Genomic DNA, 23,975 nt, shown 5'->3' on the forward strand with positions numbered 1-23,975 from the left:
CAAGACAATGCCCTCCTATGCCATTTTGTCTTTGCTCTTGTTGAGAAATTAGAGGGAATTTGGGCTAATCATCTTGCCTTTTGAGGCCTTAGTTTCCCCATCTATGCAGTTAGGTTGTTGGACCAGGAGTGTTTAAGAGCATATCCAGTCTGGCATTCAGGGAGCCTATGAAAAGGAGGGGGAAAGCTACTTGCAGCCAAACCTGCCTATCTAGCTTCTTTTAGGTTGCCTAGCAATGGATGCCAAACATCTCCCCCATTCTAGGAGGTTTCTTAGCAACCCAAGTTCTCACCCTCAGTTGTTTTCAGGGTTTTCTGTTAACTAAATGAATGTGAAATTCTGTTCTTTCTCTTCCAAGAAAATCTGCAGCCAAGGCTCTCTTTGGAGACCTGGATCTCATTGGCCAGAACTAATCACATGGTTTTGTCTAACTTCAAGGGAACGGAGAAATATATGTGATGCACATGGAAATTTGGTGAGCAGTCTATGTCTCTACCACAGTGTTTAAATAAAACCTCTTTGACAAGGCGACATATGAGCAGAGGTCTGAATAAAGCCAGAAGCTAGCCATGCAGATATCTGGAGAAGGATCAATAAAAGCAGAGACACAGACAAGTACAAAGGCTCTGACACCTTGAGATAGGAGTTTGTCTGATGCGCTTAGTTCACTCAAGGATGCCAGTGTGGCTGGAGTGGTGAGTGAGGGAATGGAAGAAGAGGAGATTATGGAGGTAAGTAAGGTTGTGGGGGAGGGGCAAGCATAGGAGCTAGTAAGAACTGGTTCGGGGGCGCCTGGGTGGCTCAGTCGGTTAAGCGACTGCCTTCAGCTCAGGTCATGATCCCAGGGTCCTGGGATAGAGTCCCACGTCGGGCTCCCTGCTCAGGAGGGAGCCTGCTTCTCCCTCTCCCTCTGCCTGCATTTCCCCCTGCTTGTGCTCTTTCTCTCTCTCTCTGTCAAATAAATAAATAAAATCTTAAAAACAAACAAACAAAAAAGAACTGGTTTGGGATAGTCATTGCTGCATAACAAAGCATCTTTAAACTTAATAGCTTAGCACTTTTATTATCTCCCATGATACTGTGGGTTCGAGGGATTCAGTGGGATAGTCCGGCTGGTGTGATGTCATCTGGGGGCTCAAGTGGGCGGACATGTCCGAGATGACTCACTCACACCATGCTGTCCCATACAGTGTTTGGTGCTAGCTGTGGGCTGCAAGTTTGGCTGGAGCTGTCAACCAGAGCACCAGCATGTGACCTCTCCATGTGGCTTGGGCTTCTTCGGCATGAGGACTGGGGTCCAAGAGGGAGCTTTCCAGAAGTGAGTGTTCCAAGAGGAGGGAAGAGGAAGCTGGTCTTGAAAGCTAAGTCCACCGCGTTGCCTTCGCCACATTTGGTTAGTTGAAGCAATGGCCAGGCCAGCTCAGACTGAGGAGAAAGAACTCCACCTGCCATGAAGGGCAGAGTGACAAAGAGCTTGTGGCCATCTTTAATCCACCACAGTTTTCTCCTTTTGGCCTGAGTGAAATGAGATGTCATTAGAGGGTTTTGACCAGGGAATGAGACTCCCCTATGAGAATCTGACTCATGCTCGAAGGATCTCTGTGGCTACAATGGAGAGAAGAGACCACTAGGGGGCAGGGCAAAAGGACCAGGTGAAAGGGGATGGATAATAGGTGTCTGAGATGACACTCATGCTCAAAGTAGGGCCCTGGCAGCAAGGTTTGTCCCACCGACACCTGACTGTCCAATATGACGACCACTAGCTGCATGTGGCTATTTAAACTTAAGTTTAGGGGCGCCTGGGTGGCTCAGCCGTTAAGCGTCTGCCTTCGGCTCAGCTCATGATCCCAGAGTCCTGGAATCGAGCCCTGCATCGGGCTCTCTGCTCCTCAGGAAGCCTGCTTCTCCCTCTCCCACCCACCCTACTTGTGTTCCCTCTCTCGCTGTCTCTCTCTCTGTCAAATAAATAAAATCTTTAAAAAAAAAAAAACTTAAGTTTAAAGTAATTAAGGTTAGGGGGCACCTGGCTGGCTCAGAGGGTAGAGCGTGTGACTCTTGATGTCAGGGCCGTGAGTTCAAGCCCACATTGGACATAGAGCCTACTTAAAAATAAATAAGTAAATAAAGTAATTAAGGTTCAATAAAATTTAGAATTCAGTCATCAGCTCACTAGCCACATATCAAATGCTTAATAGCCAAATATGGCCAGTGGTTCCGTTCAAGCTGCACAGATCTAGACCATTCCCATTTTTGCAGAAACTTCTATTGGATAGCACTGGCTTAGTAAACCTTCTCATCTCTTACAGGGTTCTACGTCTAAAATCTTTAACTACAACGTCCCACACTCTGACCTCAGGCTCCCTTTCTTCCCATCTACCTATTTTTGGACTTCATTGAGCTCCTCCGTCTGGAATTCCTGTATCTTTCCCAGATCCATCTGCTCTCCTCCTGAGCTGCCTTGGCATCCTTCCCCACTGAGCCAGGATCCATCCTGAGGTTCATTATGGGATCTGTTTTCTCCTCTGCTCTCTGCATCCCATTCACCGCCCCCCCCCCCTTTCTGCTCCACCTATCCTGGAGAACCCTCACCAAGGAGCTGGGGTACCAGCAGCCTCCTGCTTCATTCCCATTTCTCCAGACACTGTCAAAGAAAGTCACAGCCATGCACTCTATTGTCTCTACGGATCATGGCCTCAGAGCCATCAGAGCCAATTCAGATGCTGCCACATTGTGACTGAATGACCTCAGGTGGGTGACCTCAGGCAAGTGACCTCATAAGGTTATCCTGAAGACAAATTATGCTGACACATGGCAAATGCTCAGGAAGTAACATCTGTCATCACCACCACCATCATTATTATTGATTCTTCCAAATCTTTACCACACTTTGAAAAGATTGTGGTAAAATTTACATAACATAAAATTCATCATTAGTGATAGTACATTCACAGCGTTGTGCATCCATCACCACTATCTAGTTCCAGAATATTTCTATCACTCTAAAAGGAAACCCATGAAGCAGTCACTCCCCATTCCCTCCTTCCCCCAGCCCCTAGGAACCACTAATCTGTTTTCTGTCTCAGATGGATTTTCTGACTCTGGCTATTTCATATATACGGAAACATACAATATATGGCCTTTTGTGTCTGTTTCACCACCCTTTTTAAGCCTCCTGTTGAACTAAAACCTTCCTCTTTCTTTTTCTTTTTTTTTAGTAATTTACATTTTAAGCAATTGCTACACCTAACGTGGGGCTCAAACTCAAAACCCCAAGATCAAGAGTTGCATGCTCCACTGACTGAGCCAGCCAGGCACTCCTAAAACCCCTTCCTCTTTCTTAATAGATGATGCTTCTTGTTTTTCTCCAGAGCATTCAATTTATCAGATGTCTTGTCACTCAACTCCCTGCCCTCCTGACCTATAAACTAATGCAACAATAATGGTAGTAGCAACAATCATTTGTTGAGGTCTTACTCTGTGCCAGGTGCTTCACTAAGGGTCTTATGTGCATATCTCATTTCACTCTTATAACCCCTCTGAGAAGCAACCACTAATAATATCTCTAATTTATGGTCAGGGAAACAGAGGCTCAGAGCAGTTAAATCATGCAAGTAGTGAGTGGCAGAACCAAGATTCAAACCTGGATCTGTTTCATGCAGAATTCAACTCATAAAAACCACACTGTATCTCTTCTCAATGGCCACCCTCCCTCCTTCCCCCGGGTCTCAGAGGATACTGGATCCTTCCTGTGCTGGCTCAAAGCCCATTCCTCCTGTAAATTTGACCTCATCCCTTCCCATCACCTCTGGAACCTCATCCATCCCCTCTCCCATTATCATCAGAGCTGAAACTGATTTAAACAGTTGTGGACTGGAATCATCTGGTTGCTTCTTCACTTGTCTGATGCCTGAATTGGGATGACTCAAAGGCCAAGTTTAGCTGGGACTGGTAACTTCATGTGGGCTCTCCATGTGGTTTGGGCTTCCTCACAGCATGGCAGCCTCCAGGTAGAGAGACTTCTTCCATGGCTCCTCGGGTCACCAAGAGCCAGAGTTCCAGGGGAAGTGCACGTCCTTTTATGTCCTAGCCTTGGAAGTTGGAGCATCACTTGCCCCATGCAGTCATCAGCTCATGCAAGATACAAAGAGAGGGTACGGAGATCCCATCTCTCCATAGGAGAAGTGCTAAAGAATTCGTTGCCATGTTTTAAAACCAGCACAGTTTGTTTCCAGTCTTTTGCTATTCCTGTAGTTCATTTTACCCCCTAACATCTCTTGGATCCATTCATTTCTCTGCAAGCCCACTAGGCCACGACATAGTCATCTCTGATATGGAGGCTCCTCCCTGATCTCTCTGCTGCCACTCTGGAGTGTTCTATCCTGTTCTCCTAAGGGATCGGCAGCCAGAGGGATCTTTTCAGTGTGCAATTCAGATCACATCCCTCCTTCCAATGCTTCCATGGGTCCCCACAACTCGGGTTGAACTGCAAACTCTTTACCTTGGCTTATGAGGCCCTGAAAGGTCTGACGTATGCTTGCCTCTCCAGCTTGATCTCCTGTCACCACTCAGAGGCCTTTAGTTTTGGGCTCCAGGACTTCCTCTCTCTGTCTCTGTCTGTCTGTCTCTGTCTCTCTCACACACACAGTTGAATGAGTTACGTGGTACACTAAGTAGCTCTTGACAAGCCCTTTGCACATAATAAACGTCATATATTTGTAATTGTCACTAGTCTATGTTCAGTAAATATTGATTGAGCTGCCCAGTCAATGCCGAGCACTACATGACGCTCTGGGATACAATAGTGAATGAAAAAGATCTGGCTTCATCTTGTAGTTTATTCATCTCTGTATCCCCAGCCCCCAGCACATGGAGAGACAGGATGGATGTTCAAGGCATGAAGGCATGTTTGTGCAATGGTGTTTGATGAAGCTCAGGGCACTGCAGTGACTTTCCTAAGACCACACAACAAAACAAGTGTAAGACAAAACCAAGGCTGTGGGCACATGACAAGGAATGAAATAGACACAGATGTCTGGCAATGGCTGGTTCTCCAGAGAGATGGGCCACAGGCACATACTGCCCAGGGCAGAACTGGAGGTATGTTAGGAGAGAGAACAAGGGAGGCTATCTCATATGCTCCTTCCAGGGAGGAAGGAAGTTTCTCTCCCAACCCCTTCCCCCCAGCCTCAGCTCCCTTCTCAAGATAAAAGGGGCTGATCCTTAGCAAGGGTCAGGGGCTCAAAGAGGGAAAGAGAATGTAGAGAGGAAGAGGGACTCAGTGAGAGGTGAGGGCCGCAGTAAGAAGTAGGGGGCTTCTGGGGCGCCTGGGTGGCTCAGTTGGTTAAGCGACTGCCTTCGGCTCAGGTCATGATCCTGGAGTCCCTGGATCGAGTCCCGCATCGGGCTACCTGCTCAGCAGAGAGTCTGCTTCTCCCTCTGACCCTCCCCCCTCTCATGTGCTCTCTCTCTCTCAAATAAATAAATAAAATCTTAAAAAAAAAAAAAAAAAAAGAAGTAGGGGGCTCCTGAGAGAGAGAGGGGCCCAGCCATGGGTGAGGGCTGAGAGAGAGAGAGAGAGAGAGAGAGAGAGACTGGAGTCTGTGGAGAAGGTGGGGGCTCAGCAAGATGAGCATTTGTATACTTATGGTTAGGGGCTCCATGAAGGGGATGGAGACCCGGAGAGGAGGTTGAGGATACAATGAGGAAATGACGGCTCAGTGAAGGCAAGGGTCTTCAGTCAGAGGGGTGGGGGGTTGAGGGAGTGATGGAGAGTCGGATCAGGAGTTTGAGGGACTGCAGGAGGGGCTGCGTTCTGGAGGCGATGGGGTTTCAGCGAGCGGCCCGGGGTCTCAGAGAGAGAAAAGAACTCCGGAAGGAGACAGGGGCTCTCCATCCTGCAGGAGTCCGCAATCTGCAGAGCCAGCCCTTGGGGCGGGCGGGTGCCCCCCTCCCAGACCCGTATCACCCCCGCCCCCGACTGCGGCGCAGGCGCCGACAGAACCAGCTTCTGCTCGGCTCTCGCTCTGGCTCCCGCTCGGCGGAGACAGCAGGCAGAGAGGTGAGCTCAGCCCTGCTCCACGCGCGCCCCGACCCCCACCCCGCCTTCTCCCGGGTTTCGGGGAACCCCACCTCAGCCCGCATCCCCAGCGCGGCCACGTCCAGCCTCGGACGGGACAGCGGCGCCCAAGCCTTGGTGTGCCTCGGGATTCGGGAGGTGAGGTCCCAGAGAAGTGGCGGGGGGCAGAGATCTCACCAGCCCCGTCTCAGTGCTGAGAGGATGGGCAGAGGCTTCAGAAAACAAGACCCCTATCCATCTTTTTACCAAAAACCTATTCCCACCCTTCCGTGCCTCAGTTTCCCCCTGGGGGAAAGGATGAGGTTAATCTCGACCAGGGAACTGGTGGTCCGGTCAGAAACAGTGGTGCGGTGGAGAGTGGGAGGAATTGGCCCGATTTCGCTGGCCTCGCCCCCCAAGAGGGTGCCCCTTCTCCCAGCCCCGGCAGCGCCGGACAATGGAGTGGGCAGGTCTGGGGGTCTGGGAAGGAGAACTGAGTGAGGCCGTGCAGGCAAGAGATTCCCATCCATCTTCAGGCCCTCGCGCCTGTCACCTTCGCGTACTCCTCCCTCCGCTCGCCTCCGCCGCAGTCTCCCCCCTCGGACCCTGTAGTCCCCTCCTCTACCCGCTCCTTTCACACTGAGCTCCTCCCTCACCCCCCGACCCCCCTAGTCTAGGGACACCTCCCCAGCGGTTCCTATGGCAACCCACGTCCCGGGTACCCGCGCCGGGTCCGGAGCATCCTCTCTCTCCCTCCCCCTGACCGCCAGACCGCCTTCCTGCAACCTTAACACGGGAGGAGGAGGGGCCAGGCCGAGGGGGAGGCAGCGTCAAGGTCACCTTCCTTCTCCAGTGCCAGCAAGATTGAGCGATTAGGTATATTTGGGGGAGAGGGACAGTGAGTTGCAGGGAAGGAGCTCACCCAGACCAACAATTCCTGAGCCTCTCTTCCCTGCCCCCTCCCCTAGGGTCTTTAATTAATAGTTGCTGCTTTGACTCTGACTGCCTCCGGGCCCCCACTCCTCCTCCCCACCCGGGCCTCTGGAGCGCCCCGGCCGGGGGCGGTTCCCGCACTGGCCACACACCCCTTGGAGCCCCGCCCACCCGCCTCCCGGGGAGATCCCTGCTCTCTCGCGGGACCACTCGGCTCCCTCCTTCTCTTTCGTTTCTGGTCTCTGCCTTTTTCCATTCTCTGTCCAAAACATATATATGTGTTAGTCTTTTCCTTTTCTTCTCTTTTTCCCTGAGTTGTGGGTGAGGGTTGTGCACTTCAGGCGCTTGTGTGGATCCGTGGGGGCTCCAAGAATCACCCCAACACACACTTTGGCTCTGTGTGTGTGTGTGTGTGTGTATCTGTGTGTGTGTGTTTCTCCGTGGAGTGTCTTTGTGTGTGGTGTGTCTGTGTGTCTGTTTCTCTGTGCTATGTGTGTTTATCTGAATATGTCTCTATGTGGTATACGAGTGCCTGTCTGGGTATGTCTCTGTCATGTTTGTGTATTGGTGTTGGTGTGTGTCTATGTGCATCAATCTATAGTATGTCTCTGTTTGATTTGTGTGTGTGTGTATGTGCCTGTCTGTCTGTGCTGTGTGGGTATGTGTGTGCTGGTGAGTCTCTCTATGCAGGAAATTGAAAGCCACATCTGATTGAAATTGGGGGGGGGTGGTCTAGAAATTTGTCTTATCCTGTAGTGTAAGCACTGAAGCATTTTTTAAAAAGATCTTATGTATTTAGTGAGAGAGAGAGCCCGTGAGGGGTAAAGGGAGAGGGAGAGAAAGAATCTCAAGCAGACTCCGCATGCTGAGCGCTTGGGGGCTCAATCTCACAACCCTGAGATCATGACCTGAGCTGAAATCAAGAGTGGGAAGCTCAACTGACCGAGCCACCCAGGCGCCCCGCTCATTGCTTTATTTTGTTTGAAGCTGCTCAGGGGTGCTGACGCAGGAGCCTAGTCCTTCCCCAGCACAAACGCCCCCCCTCCCCACACCCACCCTTTCCCTCATCTCCTACTTTAGTTTTAGTCCTATCCGTGTGTAGATACACAAGTACTTTCCGTTACCAGGTCCTCAGTGTCTCCGTCTGTGAAAAGAGAGATTTTTAAGATTAGTGGTTGCCAGAGGCAGGGCAAAATGTGTGAAGGGGGTCAAAGGTACAAACTCCAGTTATAAAATAAATAAGTCATGAGGATATAATGTATCACATGGTGACTATAGTTAATAATACTGTATTGCATATCTGAACGTTGCTAAGAGAGTAGATCTTAAAAGTTCTCTCACAAGGAAAGACATTTGTTGGTAACTAGGTACGGTGACAGATGTTAACTAGACTTATTATGGTGATCATTACAAATACCGAATCATTATGTTCTACACCTGAAACGAATATGATGTTATATGTCAAGTATCCCTCAATAAAAAAAAAAAAATGTATTATTCAAAAAGGAGGGGTTCTTAGATAGGTTTCCCTAGAAATCTAAACACCCTTGAGCCTAAGAGGGCTCCTGGCTTTCACCTCCTTTGAAGTCAAGATGACTTGGGACATGGAGGCTATTGCCTTTGAGGGGCAGCCCTGGGGAGGGATTTTTTAGAGCCTTGCACCTTGGGAGCTCAGCCTCATTAGACAAGTATCAGCCATGACAGTTGCCCCCAAGAGTACGTGAAAGAGGGGAAGATTTTGAGAAAAGATGGGGATAAGAACCTCTTACTCTAGATATGGGGCTCAAAAAGTTCAGGACAAAAATAATAGTGAAGAAATTACGGTAATAGTAATGACAACTGGTACCATTTCTTGGCCTCAGATACAGTAACTGTGTGAAGCAGGTGTGATTATTAGACCTGCCCTACAGGTAAGGAACCCAAGTTTTGGAGAGGTGAAAGCACTTGTCTAAGGTCACACAGCTAGGAGGTGGTAGATCTGGGATTCCGATCCAGACAGTCAGGCTCCCAGAACCCACAGTCCCAGCCACTGGGTGGCCTCCAGATTAAACAAGCAGATTTACTGGCATCTACAATTGTTAAGCACTGGCCTCAGCGCCCGTGTGCTTTGGCTCATTCACAGTGTATGTAGGGAAAGGCAAACCAGTATCTAGAAGGCCAGGCTGTGTTACGAGCGCGGGTTATCTAAAGTGGGAGGAAAAGCGGATGACGCACAAAGATTCAGGGGGCCTGGGAGGGTCTCACAGATCCCTCCCTCTGTCCACTGCACCTTGCTTCCCCCCACAGAGATCTGCAATGCCAGGCTGTGACCGTTCCTGCAGCTGTAGCCGCGGCCCCAATGTGGAAGAAGGCAAATGGTATGGGGTCCGCTCCTACCTGCACCTCTTCTATGAAGACTGTGCAGGTACGGCCCTCAGCGATGACCCTGAGGGGCCTCCCATCCTGTGTCCCCGCCGACCCTGGCCCTCACTGTGCTGGAAGGTAAGGCCAGAGGAGGAGAAACTCCTGGGATTTCATGTGCCTGCAGGGAGGAGATGGAATCATTGGATAGGAAGAAGAGGGACGGTATAGCAGGTGCAAGCAACAAAAACCCAATTGGGGGGGCCTGGCTGACTCAGCTGGTAGAGCATGTGACTCTTGATCTCATGGTTGTGAGTTCAAGCCCCACATTGGCCCCGGAGCCTACTTAAAAAAAAAAAAGGCAAATGGCTACTCTTGGTAAGTCATTCAAAACCATACAAATTTGGGGGCCCCTGGCTGGCTCAGTTGGTAGAACGTGCGACTCTTGATCTGGGGGTTGTAGGTTTGAGCCCCACACTGGGGATAGAGATTACCTAAAAAGAAAATCTTAAAAAAAAACCTCGGGGCACCTGGGTGGCTCAGTCGTTAAGCACCTGCCTTCGGCTCAGGTCATGATCCCAGCGTCCTGGGATCGAGCCCCGCATCGGGCTCCCTGCTCGGCGGGAAGCCCGCTTCTCCCTCTCCCACTCGCCCTGCTTGTGTTCCCTCTCTCGCTGTCTTTCTCTCTGTCAAATAAATAAAATAAAATCTTTAAAAAAATTAAAAAAAAAAAAAAAACCTCAAATGGGTTTAAATAAGAAAGGGAAAATATCACTCATTTTATTGAAAAGACCAGAGGTTGAGCAACTTCAGGCAAAGTTCAATCCAGCTGTTCAAGATTTCTCTTAGTCTTCAGGCTCCCCATGGTGCCCCCACCCTTGTGGCCCCTTTAGCTTCAGGATCTACGCACATGTTCCCCAAGTAGCTGCTACCATGCTGACCCACAGCGTTTCACTCTACACCATCCACAGGACATCAGAATTTCCTCCAGTATTTCCTTCAGAAAAGAAACACTGCTTTCCATTTCATTTCCAGAAGTCCTGTCGAACATTGCTTTGGCTCTGATTGGGTCACTTGCCCGTCTCTGAACTAATTACTATGGCCAGGGGGGATAGTAGACACTGACTGGCAGGAAGTGGAGTTCATCTCAGTTAAATTTTTTTTTTTTCATCTCAGTTAAATCTTACCGTGGTTTCACAATCATATACTGGGGTACTGTTGCCAGTCAGTGTCTCTAACAGCCAGGAAGAGTGATCAGTGAGGGCACAGAGTGTAGGGAAAGGGTGGAGGTGACAGTAAGCTGAGACCCTACAATGGGCATAGCTCTTTGCCAAATACTGTAGGGAGACTGAGGCAGAGGATCCTTCCCCTGGGCTTTCAAAGGGCTTCACTCTAGTGGGGACGCAAAGTGCCAAGATATAGAGAGTAAATGCACGACTTCAGGCCAAATGATCAGAGGGTGCCAGGAGAGAAAATGTTCTCAGTACCTGGGGTGATCAGGGAAGACTCTCAGGAGAAAGTGAGTATGTATTTTAAAACTTTGAGCATCTTCTAGTTGCCAGGCAATGTGCTATGCTCTTGAGGACAGAGAATTTAAGATGTGGTCCCTGTCCTTTAGGAGTTCCTAGCTATGGTTCATTTAGTCATTCTGCAAACATTCACTCAGCTACTGCTCTGTACCAGCGCCATGCTAGGAAGACACCTGGTGACCCAAAACAGACAGTGTCTGTTCTCATGGCTCTCCAGACTCTCATTCCAGTGGGGCAGGCAGATATCACTTACATAGTAGCGGAAGTACATGTTTGAGTGTGCACCAAGGTGAGCGCACTGAAAAACAAATGTGCACAGTATTTGTACAAATGCAAAGCAGGGGACCTGACCCAGGCCAGGGGCATCCTGGAAGCCTTCCCTGAGGAGGTGGGCTTTGAGATGAGATCTGAGGGATGTGTAGGAGTTATCCCGACTGAGAGATAGAAGGCAGACAGGACAGAGAGATGAGATGGGACCCAAATAATGATGAAGGGAAACTCAAGGTAGACAGGAAAAACCTACTGCTAAGTGGGAGTTTCAAAGGACATTGATCTGGGGGCCTCAAGATTCCAAATAGAACGTGACAGTGTGTGCCCCTCATCAGTTCGATCCTGGAAAGTGTGTCTGTGACTCCCCTGTGATTCCCATCTCTTAAGGTTAGACCAAGGCATTACCTTCAAGTCCAGTTGGGATCACCAGTCAGGCTGACCCTGACTACCTCCCAATCTGTCTGCCTCTCTCCAGATCAGTCTGTCTTCGGGGACCCTGCTTCTGCTGCTTGGGGTGGCAGCCCTGACCACTGGCTATGCAGTGCCCCCCAAGCTGGAGGGCATCGGAGAGGGGGAATTCCTGGTGTTGGATCAGCGGGCAGCCGATTACAACCAGGCTCTGAGCACCTGCCGCTTGGCAGGCACAGCGCTCTGCATGGCGGCTGGGATCCTGCTGGCCATTTGCCTGTTCTGGGCCATGACTGGCTGGCTGAGCCCGGACACCAAGGCAGAACCCTTGGACACCGAAGCTGATGGCCACGTGGAGATCTTCGGGGATGAACCAGAGCAGCAGCTGTCCCCCATCTTCCGTGATGCCAATGGCCAGTGTTGGTTTTCACCACCTACTAGCCCCTTCGGACAATCCTCTGTGCAGACCATCCAGCCCAAGCGGGACTCTTGAGCTGCCCACAAGGCCAGAGGAGGAATCAGACCTGGGGTCTGGACCATTCCTCTGTCCCACCACACCCTGCCATCAATTGTCTCCCTAACTTCCCCCTTTCAGCGGGGCCCCTTCCACCTATGCCCCCAGAAGACCCAACTCCAGCTCAGGAGAGTCTGGAGCTCAAATCCCAGTGCCCCTTCCCAAGTATTGGGCCCCATCTCATCGAAGATGCCAACTTTCCCCAAGTCCTCCCAAACCTTCCCACCCACCCCTCCTTCCCAAGACCCTTCAGGAGCAGAAAACATCCCCCTCAATCTATCCCTATTCTACTCTGTGTGACCCCGGGCAAGCCCCTTTTCCTTTCAGACCATCAGTTCCTGTCTCCGTACTACGAGGGGTTTGGATCAGATTCTAGAGTTCCATGGCTTTGCTATTCTCCCCAGTTATAAGCATTACTCTCCACAGACAGTGGGGGGAGGGGTAGTGGAGTCTTTCTCATCCCCTGACCCCTTCCTCCGTCAGCTGCTCCAAGATGCCTTCCTCGAAGATGGGTCAAAAGCACTCACTTGGACTTCCCTTCCAGGATGGTGCGAAAACAGTCACCTCCTACAGAATGTTTTCTATGTGCGTTTTGGCATCAGAGCCCCTCAGTCCAGCCCATCATGGGCTCTTGTTAGCCTCAGTTTACAAACGAGGTGGCTGAGGGAGGTTGGCAGTCTGCAGGAATTTGGACCCACATCTCCCACCTCCTCTTGGGCCAACTCTTGTTCTACAGCTGGAACAGGGGACCTGCTGGACACTTTCCTGGCTTCCAGGGGACCTCTAGGGGTGGGAGACAGTTGGTCCAGAGAGCCTGGTTGGAGGCCTGATGGTCCTAGGTAGCTCAGAAGATAATTTGGACATGCAGAACCAAGGGGCAGGAGTACTGGGATGTCTTTGCCCCTCAAAATCCGCTCACTTAGAAACCATCACCTACGGGTCCTGACCTTACCCTGTAACAAATGTGTCCTGCTGGGGGCACCAGCACCTCCATCCTGCGGTCTCCCCAGCCAGACGCACCATTTCCGTTCTTACCACTAGGGGGAGCTCCAAGACAGCTGGAGAGAGGCGCCGACACCGCCCCTCCCCCCTCCCCTGCCCCCTCGGTCGCACCTCCAGCCTGGACGGGTCTCCTGGGAAGGTCCTCCGTTCTCCCCCACCAGGCAGGCATTGCTGCCCTTGCGCCCCACGCCCCTTCCCCATCCGGCACCCCTTCCATCTTACCTTCTCTTTCAATAAACAGCTGGGACGGATACTGACTTTTCTTCTTTTCTCCCTGACCATGGGGCATGGGTAGAGAGGAAAAAAGACTGTTAGGAGCTCCTACCATGTGCTGGGCACTTAAATCCACTATTTCTCATTAGCTCCTCACCGTAACTCTTTGAGAAAGGGGACTATAATCTTCATTTTACAGATGAGTTAACTAGTGGTCAGAGAAATGGGGTGGATTTAAATGCTAACGTGTTGGGGGGGGCGCCTGGGTGACTCTGTCGGTTTCCTCTCTGCCTTAGGCTGAGGTCATGATCCCAGCCTCCTGGGATGGAGCCCAGAATTGGGCTCCTTGCTCAGTGAGGGCTCTGCTTGCCTCCTTCTACTGCTCCCCCTGCTTGTGTTCTCTCTCTCTGTCGAATAAATAAATAAAATCTTTTAAAAATTAAAAAAAATAAATAAATGCTAACTTGTTGGGAAGGAAATTTCTCTACTGTCTTGACAACCTACTGCCCCCCTCCCTGAGAGGACATGAAGCCCATGAAGCCTGGAGCTCTGGCAGAGGGAGCTGGAGCCAAAGCTGGGATCTTTTCCAGGGCAACTCGAGCAGCTAACTCCTATGAGCACTTACCAGAGGCCAGGTGCTGTTCTCAGTGCCTTACAGACACACATTCGTTCACTTACCCTCACAACAATCTAGGAGGTAAGGACTCTTATTCCCAAATTTGGTTCCCAGAAGGCAGGTTTTTATTTCCAACCATGTTCACCTACCTGTTGAGTCCCGGCTCAACTATCCCAAACTGTTCCTGGCACCCCCCCGCTCCAGACCTGCCCCTGCTGCACCACCCGCCCCTTAGAGGGTGGCAGTTCCAGCTCCGTGCTGGCTCTAGCCAGACCCTTGGAGTGACCCTTGGCTCCTGTCTTCCCTCACGCTCTGAATCCCACCCAGCGGCTAGCCAACCTCGCAAATACAGCCTGACCCAGCCGCTTCTCTCTGTCCTCACAGCTTCTCCCTGGCCTGAGCCACCATCACCTCTCCCTGGTCTCCCGGCTTTCCCCTCTGTGCTCCCCCCACACCCCCTATGAGTCTAATCTTTGCAGACCCAGGAAGATCCAGGTATAACCAAGGTTAGATCATGCCCTTCTCTGCTCGGAACCTCCCATGGCTCCCACCTCACACAGTAAAACCAAAATCCTCAGTGGCTGTAAGGCCTTACGTGATTTACTGACCCTCCCTTCTCCTCTCTACCCCTGTGACCTCAACTGTCTCCCTTCCCATCTCCTCTTCCACCAGACCGGCCTCCTGGTTTTTCCTCCAACATCAAGGCCAGCTCTTGCATCGGGTCTTTGCAGAGCTCTTCCCTCTGCTGGTACACTTTCCCTGGCTCACTACCTGGCCACCCCCCTCACTCCGTTCAAGTCTGCACAAATGCCCCCCTTTTCAGCAAGGCCTTTCCTGAGCAGCCTGTTTTAAAATGCGACAACCCTCTACCCATTCTCTGTGCACTTTGAAGTTTGGTTTTTGCTTTCCTATAGCATTTATCACCTTTCAGTATACTACATAACTTACGTATTTGTTATATTAGTGTTTGTTATCTGTCTACCCCTGCCGCAGTATGATCTTTGCAAGAATGAGAATTTTTGCTCCCTTTGTTTACTGACATATCCCAAGTAGAAAATGCCTGGCACAGAGTAGATGCTCGATAAAAATGTGTTGAATAAATCAATCATAGTTTTCTAGATAAGGACAGTGAGGCTTGGGAACATTGAGTAGCTTGCCCAAGGATGCACAGTAGCAAGGGGTGGAGCTGGGGTTCAAATGCAGGCAGTCGAACTCCTGAGTCCACAGCCTGCGCCACTGTATTGCATTGCCCCTTGGTTTGAAGGCACAGAGCTGGGGAGACAATATCAAATGCCCATAAACCTGTTTAGGAATGTTTGTTGCCCTGTGGAAATGTGAGTACAGTGTGAACAGATTTTTTTTTTTCCAGAGAAGTTAGAATCCAAATTTGTATATGAGATGTATCCATTTTTTGAACATTTGTATCTGTTTCAAAACTTGACTAAGCACTGGGGTGCCTGGGTGGCTCAGTCGTTAAGCGTCTGCCTTCGGCTCAGGTCGTGATCCCAGGGTCGTGGGATCGAGCCCCGCATCGGGCTCTCTGTTCAGCGGGGAGCCTGCTTCTCCCTCTCCCACTCTGCCTGCTTGTGTTCCCTCTCTCACTGTCTCTCTCTGTCAAATAAATAAATAAAATCTTCAAAAAAAAAAAAAACTTGACTAAGCACTGAGCAAGAAGAAACATTCCCAGGGACAGCTTCAACTCATGAGTGGCCCTGTGTGACCTCTGACCCGGACACTCTGAGTTGGTGCCCACAGCTGGGCAGGACCAGGGATGGAATTTCACACTGATAAAATGGCCCCGGAAATGGAGGTAGGCCTCCACCCCCAGAATATCCGTGTCACATTAGCCTTCCTTCCCAGCTGCCATGGAGGAAGCCAACCCTGGTCTGTAACCTCAATAAATCCCAGGCCCCCACAAAGCCCCGTCCCCACAGAGTTTCTCTTTTCAGAGAAGCAGAATCCAATAACCAAAGTTAATTCCCACCGAGGCCAACTGTCACGTGAATCCTTAAAGAACGTTAAAGGGGGCTGTTTCCCTGTCATACTTGGCTAGGGGGGATGTGTACTGGGTTCAATACTGTTTCGCCAAAGTTCATGTCCACCTGGAGTCTGTGAATGTGACTTTATTTGGAAATAGGGTCTTTGCATATATAATAAAGTTAAGATGAGTTCTCACTGGATTAAGATGGGCCCTAATCCAATAACTGGCCCTAGTAAGAAAGGGAAAGGGAGATTTGGACAGGCCAGACACACAGAGGGCAGATGCCACATGAAGACAGAGGCAGAGTCTGGAGTGATGTGGCTATAAGCCCGGGATTGCCAACGGTTGCCTGTAACCAGAAGCTAGAAGAAGCAAGCAAGTCTTCTTCCCTTAAGATTTCAGAGGGAGGGTGGCCTTGCCAACTCCTTGATTTCAGACTTCCAGCCTCCTAAGCTGTGGCACAATACATTTTTGTTGTTTTAAGCCACGTAGTTTGTGGTACCATGTAGAGCAGCCTGACCTTGGGAAAGCTGAAGTGAAGACACGCCCCAAAATACCTGACCAGCCTCTTCAGAAGTGCCAACGTCACAAAAGACAAGGAAAGACCAGGAAACTGTCACTGATTGGAGGACAGTGAGCAGACACGGCTGAAGAGTATATACAAATTCTCTCTATTGTCTCTGCAACTCTTCTACAAATCTAACATTACTTTTTAGCGAGACGACCAAGGGGACGTCATCATTTGGAAAGCGTCGCAGTAAGATGGCCGCGTCAAGCCGCCCGCCGCTGTGTCTCTCAGGCCTACCACCTTCAGAAGTCGACCTGAGGCAAATGTGGCTAGCCTGCCAAGCAGAAGAGAAGGTATAACTGGGGTGCCAAGGTAACGAGACGAAATACCACTGGGACCTGACGGATGAGGCACCTAAAAATTGTTTCCCACAGATTCAGGCCTGGATTCCGTGAAGGAACAACACCTCAGCCCAGGAGGGCTTCTGTTGCAGCCTCCAGTCCATCTGAAGGATTTCAATGACGAGTCACACAAGAAATGTTCTGGTTTAAAATAAAATAAAATAAAATATAAAAAAATTAAAAAAAGGTAATAATACAGTTGTTCTTGTCAAGATGGAGTAACAGGAATCAGGGTCACCCTCCCATCTGAGAAAAACAAAGGACAGACCAGGAACCAAGGGAGTGAGGGGAGCCCTACAGCGACCCCAGCTGACTTCCCTGGGAGTTTCCAGGCTGTGGCTCGGATTGTAATACTCTCAATAAATGAGGAAACACGTAGACAGAAAATCAGTAAGGGTATCGGTAAGGGCAGATTTGGACGACTCTATCACCCAACCTAATTGACATTTGCAGGATGCTCCACCCGCAACAGCAGAATACACAAGGCCTTGGGCCTTGGTGGCTCCTGGAGACCCAAGGGGCGCTCAGGGGACTGAACTGAAGAGACACAGAGCCCATAGCTGCCTCGGGTGCCCTCTGGTGTTCCTTCGAGGTGGTGGCAGCTCAGCCAGTTGACGGCTTCCCCCACCTCAGAGGGAAGCTGGGTTTCCTGCTGCAAGCATTCCCTCCTCTCTGAGGTGGGCTGACCTGGGGCGGGGGGGGGGGGGGCTGATGGTCTTGTGGGGGGGAGGTTCACCTTCTGCTCCACCCCTTTCTTTCCCAGAGCCTGAGCTCCGAGAGGCTGCCCCTCCCTCCCACTGAGTCTCTCCATCCCTACCCACCCGGGGAAGAAGTGACCTCTCAAGCCCAGCTTCAGAGGAGCTCCTCCACCTCACCCCTGACTGGATCAGAGAAAGCATGATCTGAGGCCACCATCCGGCCTCTGGGGCTGCTATGTCAGGGCAGGGAGCTGAGATGCCCCAGGGCGGGACAGAGAAGCGAAGTCATATTGATAGAGATGGGGAAGGTGTTAGTGGAGGGGCAGTGAGAGAGCCAGCCGTGAGGCAGACGACCAGCAACATTCACGGCCTGACTCTTTGTCCCAAATTGAGAGCAGGCTGAGAGGGGGGCAGCCTGCCAGGGCTCAAGTCACTGTGTGAGCCCAGGCGATCCCTCACCCCTCTGAGTCTCAGTGTCTTTTCCTCTAAAATAGTGCCAACAAGGGGCGCCTGGGTGGCTCAGTCTGTTAAGCATCTGCCTTCAGCTCAGGTCATGATCCCAGGGTCCTGGGATCGAGCCCCGCCTCGGGCTCCCTGTTCCGCGGGGAGCCTGCTTCTCCCTCTTCTGCTCCCCCTGCTTGTGCTCTCTCTCTCTCTGACAAATACAGAAATTAATTATTTAAATTTTTTTTTTTTAAATAGGGCCAACAAGAATGCCCATCTCTTGAGATAGTTTGAAGACCTCGGAGCTACACATAGTGCTTGGCACGTAGGAGTGCCCGATAGATGCTAGCTGGGGTTCTGCCAGAGGAGAAATGTGAGGTTCAGATTAGCAGGCAACGCACAAGTGATAATTATGGAGGACTTGGACGCGGTGCTGCCCCCCATCACAGCCTAATGGAAAGGAAGGCCCTGCAGACGGACGATGGCGGCATATCAAAGCCGGGGCTGCGGCTGAAGGACCAGGTGATGTGCTGCGTACTCAGTACTTCACAGAAACGAACTCTTTGTCCTCACACCACCGTAACGTGGTGATCATGATCCCCACCTCACAGTAAAGGAAGCTGAGCACAGCATGTGAGCCTCTTGCCCAAGGCTACTCAGGTGACATCTGAACCCAAACAGTCCAGGTCCGGAGTACCCCATAACTCTGGTGTTCACAGATGCAGAAATGACCCCCATGCCCCCGATTCTGCCAACTGATCAACCTGAGAAGGCATGAGGTCATACTCACGACACCTCATGCAGATCCACACAGACACAGGCAGGTATATGGGTATCGGGTAGATACCCAGGCATCCTGTTTACCCAGATAAACACACTGGTTTATCCTGCCTATGACAAGTGCTCAGAAAATCCTCTGGAAAACCACCCTGAGAATAGTGTACGTTGTTGGGAAAAAGGAATCGGTGCAAATGAACTCACAGACACACGCATCCATATATGAATTGGTGGGCCCCTGCACAAGCCCTTGAATAAGCATGTTACCCGTGTGGGTGTTTACCAGTATCCATTCATGTGCACACCAACAGGTGTGTAAATTATTGTAATGGTATGTGTGTAGACATGCTGATACACTCAGTGTGTATTTGCACTTACACTGTTACTGATTTTTTTTCGCCGCTACATTTATTGAGCATCTACTATGTGTAAGTAAAGATAAGGCTCACAGAAGTGAAGTGGCTTGCCCAAAGTCCCACAGCTAGTGAATGGCTGGGATTCAAACCCTGGTCCTGTAATATCGGGCAGTGGTGTCTATCTCCACTACAGGGAAGACGTGTTCAAAAGTGAACCGTGCCATGGCTGGATTTTCACATTGACATTCCCTGTGACCTTGGACAGATCATGTCCGGTTACAGGCCACATGCCCACGTGTCTGTTCACAGGTGTGCTCCCTTGGCCTGAGGAGTGGTGGGACCCGTGACTCCGGCCCTACTCCAAGTCTCAGCCTGGGTTGGCATCACCAAGGGCTGTGAGCTTCCTGTCCCGGCCTTGCCAAGCCCCAGAGTGCATGACTCAAAGCCAAGCCCTGGGCACCAGGCCACCAGGAGCCTGGCGATGGAAGAACCCAGGGGATTTCATAAGCATCTGGCCCCGGACATTCGGTCAAGGCAGGAAGAGGGAGGGAGGGAAACAGGCTGTCCACCGGGCCTGTGCCCGGGCTGGCCCACTGGCCGGGTTTGGCAGGGGAGAGCTGCCAGGCTGTGGCATTGAATGCACACTCAGCAGGTGTTTGCTGTGTGAGGGAGGGGGGAGTGCAGAGGGAGGGGTCAGGGCCCCACGGTTGCCTGATCCTGGAGGCCCGGAGGAAGGGGGGACGGAGAGCAGGGGGCAGGTAATAACTGTAAGATGGAAAGAGGAAGGGAGGGAATTTATTCTCCACAGATCCTGAGCACCTGCCTTGGGCTGGGCACCGTGGGTGCTGGGTGCACGGGGTGGACTGAGCCTGCTGTTCCCAAGCTCAGGGAGCTCAAATGACTTGGGTCGGACCGGGAACTGGGAGGACCCAGCCAGTGCGAGCCGTCATCCACATGTCTGCGGGGAGAAGAGTGTGCAAGAGGTGTGTGTGTGTGTGCGTGTGTGTGTGTGCGTGGGCACACAAACGTCTCTACAGCCTGGTGTGTACGTGTGTCCCACGAGCACAAGCGTGGCCTCGTTCTTCCCCTCCCAGGCCTCCACCCAACCCCATCCTGTCCCTTCCAATCACAGGACAAAGGCCCCCTCAGCCCAGACCCTGGAGCTCAGGGGTAAAGGCGTCCCAGCAGACAGAGCCCTGGGGCCCCGCACGTGGACCTCCCCACCAGGAGCCCTGAGTGGTGAGGAACGCGAGCAGCCCCGGGGCTCTGCCTGGGTGCCCAGGCGTGGGGGAGGTGCCCAGGCACGTGTCCTGCGTCGTGAGCGCTGGAAGTGCCTCTGGGAAGTCCAACAGATGTGTGATGCCCTTGGCCACTGAGTCCCCGCTGTGGGCATAGGCACTGTGCTAAACTAAGTGCTTCAGACCAGGTGGGTGACTCTCCGAGCCCTGGCTTCTCTAAAAGAACTTAGTGGTGGGGCGCCTGGGTGGCTCAGTCGTTAGGCGTCTGCCTTCGGCTCAGGTCATGATCCCAGGGTCCTGGGATCGAGCCCCGCATCCGGCTCCCTGCTCTGAGGGAAGCCTGCTTCTCCCTCTCCCACTCCCCCTGCTTGTGTTCCCTCTCTCGCTGTGTCTCTCTCTGTCAAATGAATAAATAAAATCTTAAAAAAATAACAATAAAAAATAAAAAAATTTAGTGGTGATAGCCACTTCCATCTTGTTAGAGAAATGCAATAAGTCATGATCTCAATAGTCTTACTACTTTCCCCAAGTCTTTGTCTTCCCAGCGATCCGGTCTCTTCCTTAACAGCAGACACTGCGTCTCATATTTCTGTTTCTCCCATGACTCTTCATCACAGGGGACCAAACAAATACTTGCTAGAAGAATTGTTGAGCAAAACTCTGTATTCCCCATAAGTAATGACAGCCATTTGCACTTACATAATAAACATACCGAGCAATTCTGAGCTTTCATTATGTGTCAGGCATTGTGCTGAGCACTTTTCATTCTTTAGACAACTCACTGAACACCCAGTAGGGGCCCGGCTCTGTGCTAGACAGAAGGATGAGGCATTGCTGCCCTCCAGATTCTTCCTTTCTGGTGGGGTTAGGAGGGCAGATGATAAATAATTTAATACGTAAGTGAGATCATTTCAAACCTTGGCAGGTGCTGTGAATACATTAAGACAGGGCTATGGAGTAGAGACAGACCACTGGGACCGGGATGGGCACGACGCTTCATGAGTGGTTAGGCAGAGCCTCTCTGAGGAGGTGACATTTGACCTGAGACCTGAAGGAGGAGGAAGAAGCTGGGAAGATGTGGAAAGTTCCAGGCAGATGGAACAACAAGGACAAAGGCCCTGAGGCAGGACGAATTTGGTTTGTACAAGGACTAGAAAAAAAGGGAGCATGAATGGGGGGCCGCATGGGGGTGGAAGGAGGCAGGCAAGGCTGGCTGGGGACCAGCTCCTTGATTGTCATTCCAACTTTACAGACCCGGAGCTGATGCTTTTAGAGGGCAAATGATTGGCCCAAGGTCACACTGCTGGCTAGAGGCTAAACAAGGATTCAAACCTAGGTCTGGCCTGGTTCTAGACCCAAGCCTTTTTTTCCTTCACTGCGGACTGCCACAGAGACACACATCCGTGCAATACCCAGCAATACACATGCATCAGCATGCCCTAACACACTACACACACTCTACACGCTGCCCCACAGTGAGGGGGTGTGCTCTTGACTGTCACCAAGTGTCAGTAGCGGAGAGCCTAAGATTCTGATATTCCTCCCTGTCTTGTGGGGCCAAGTAGGAGGGCTGGGTGTCTCCTTAGCCCAGCATTCCAGAAGCTCAGGGCCAACGAAAGGTCAAATGACAGGAAGAGGGAAAGGGCTTCCCAAGGGAGGGGCAGGAACTTTGGGGTGGTCTGTGGGGATGCAGACCCGGAGGGAGATGATAGAGAAGTGACAGCCCAGCCCATGGGCATGCCTGGGAGGGGGAAGGGAGGTGAGAATGGAGGAAGCAGTGGGAGTTGAGACCACTCTTGGTCTCGGAAGCATAGTCCCTGCCTGGCCCATACCTGGCCTCTTCTTACCTCTGCTGGGTCACCTCCCCAGAGGGGGTGCTCACAGCTCATCAAGGAAGCTCTCTCTGGTTTGTATCATACGACACCCAGACAATGCCCCCAGCTCTGGCATTCTGTGTCCTCCTACTAGACCAAGCACCTGGAAGGTAGGTGCCATAGCTCCTTGCTTCTTAATTCATCTGATCCACCTAAACTGAGTACCTCCTTTGTGCTAGATTCTGGGTTCTCCATTTCTTGCCCTAGAAGCCCCCAACCCCAGTGCCTGGCATGGGAGTTGGTACATTGTAGGAATTCAGGACAGACTTCTTAGCTTACCAACAAGGAATAAGGTATGCGGGCAGGGGCATGGTGAATGGTGGATGGACGGGTAGATGGTAGATGGCAGCTGAATAGAGTCATGGTTGGGTGGTAGGTGGATGGATCGTTAAGATAATGGCCTTCATAGGGGCGCCTGGGTGGCTCAGTCGTTAGGCGTCTGCCTTCGGCTCGGGTCGTGGTCCCGGAGTCCTGGGATCGAGCCCCGTATCGGGCTCCCTGCTCCGCAGGAAGCCTGCTTCTCCCTCTCCCACTTCCCCTGCTTGTGTTCCGTCTCTCGCTGTGTCTCTCTCTGTCAAATGAATAAATAAAATCTTTAAAAAAAAAAAAAAAGATAACGGCCTTCAGTTGACCCTGCAGCCCTCCCCATAGCTACCACCCAGTTTTTGGTTTTGCTCCCTTTTTGCAGCAAAGGTCTTTGAAAAAGTGTCCATACTCATTGTCTATAATTCCTCTTCTCTCTTAAATCACACTTCTACCTGCTCACCCCATCCCACACCCACTGAAACTACAGTTGTCAAGGGCATCGTGACTCAAAACTCAACACTCAATTCTCGGTCTTCATCTGTCAACCGAGCAGCAGGTTTTGACACAGCTGACCCCTCCCTGCTCCCTGGTACACCTTCTCTCTTCACTTGGCGTCCAAAGTCCACACCCTGCTGGCTGTCCTCCTTCCTCCCGGCTCGCTCCTTCCTGCTGGAGTGGCCCAGGACCTGGTCCCCCACTCTCTCCTCCAGTCTCCTGCCCCTGGCTCCAGATCTCCGTCTTCAGCCCCGTCCTCTCCCCTGAACTCCAGCAAATACATCCAATGGTCTGCCTGGCGTCTCCACGAGGATGTCTGGATGACATCTCAAACTCAACACAACCAAAGCTGAACTTCTGGTCTACCTCGGAGTACCTGGCCCCTCTCCTCTGATGGCAGATCCACACGTGCCATTGTTCAGGCTCAGGAACCTTGGAGGCACCCTTGACACCTCTCGTTCCCCCGCACTCCACATCCGAAACCCCAGCAATCCTGCAGTCTCCACCTTTTACGTAGACCCAGAGTCCAATCCCATTTCATCATTGCTCTGCTCTGAGCCACCAGAGTTTCCCAACAGAATTATGGCAAGAGCTGCTCCTTTCTCCCCAGAGTCTTTCCAAGGCCTTCAAAGCTCCAGATGCTCTGAGTCTCTATGAGCTCTCTGACCTCATCCACCGCCACCTCCCCTCACCTGTTCCTCTCCAGCCACACCGACCACCTTCGCCCCAGCACACCAGTCAAGCTTCCCCTTGGAGCCTTTGCATAAGCCGTTCCCTGGCCTGAGCAACTTGCCTCCAGACATTTCTCATGGCATCCACTGGACCACCTTACTCACTACGACCACCGCCTGCCTCCACGTAACCCTCTGGACCTTCTTTACCTTCTCCCCTGGCACCTTCTAGCAGCCCTACCATTTAGGTATTTTTATGTTAATTATTTTTTGCATGCTTTCTTCCTACTGGGATATAAGCACCATTTTTGTCTATTATCTTCACTGCAGTATCCCCAGGCTTTAG

General features: G+C 51.4%; 1 protein-coding gene across 3 annotated transcripts; it reads left to right on the forward strand.

Annotated features, from left to right (window-relative positions):
• The first annotated feature begins 5,796 nt into the window (after window positions 1-5,796).
• On the forward strand, window positions 5,797-12,297 carry NRSN2 (neurensin 2). Of its 3 annotated transcripts, none has more exons than XM_036121799.2 (3): window positions 5,797-6,058; window positions 9,275-9,469; window positions 11,603-12,297. In XM_036121799.2, the coding sequence occupies exons 1-3, from the start codon at window positions 5,822-5,824 to the stop codon at window positions 12,026-12,028; spliced, it is 858 nt and encodes a 285-aa protein (XP_035977692.1). In that variant the 5' UTR covers window positions 5,797-5,821; the 3' UTR covers window positions 12,029-12,297. The 3 variants fall into 3 exon arrangements, with proteins under 3 accessions (XP_035977692.1, XP_035977693.1, XP_035977696.1); XM_036121803.2 differs by lacking the exon at window positions 5,797-6,058 and adding an exon at window positions 6,065-6,214; XM_036121800.2 differs by lacking the exon at window positions 9,275-9,469.
• The last annotated feature ends 11,678 nt before the right edge of the window (window positions 12,298-23,975 follow it).

Source organism: Halichoerus grypus, chromosome 10 (assembly GCF_964656455.1).
Source record: "Halichoerus grypus chromosome 10, mHalGry1.hap1.1, whole genome shotgun sequence".
In the NCBI taxonomy this organism is placed as follows: Eukaryota; Metazoa; Chordata; class Mammalia; order Carnivora; family Phocidae; genus Halichoerus; species Halichoerus grypus.

Bases quoted from the DNA above. Each gene is read 5' to 3' on its own strand.
- NRSN2 (XM_036121799.2), top strand. From the start codon at position 5,822: ATGGGGTTTCAGCGAGCGGCCCGGGGTCTCAGAGAGAGAAAAGAACTC. The intron at 6,059-9,274 runs GTGAGCTCAGCC...TTCCCCCCACAG, and splicing joins CGGAGACAGCAGGCAGAGAG to AGATCTGCAATGCCAGGCTG. The intron at 9,470-11,602 runs GTAAGGCCAGAG...GCCTCTCTCCAG, and splicing joins GGCCCTCACTGTGCTGGAAG to ATCAGTCTGTCTTCGGGGAC.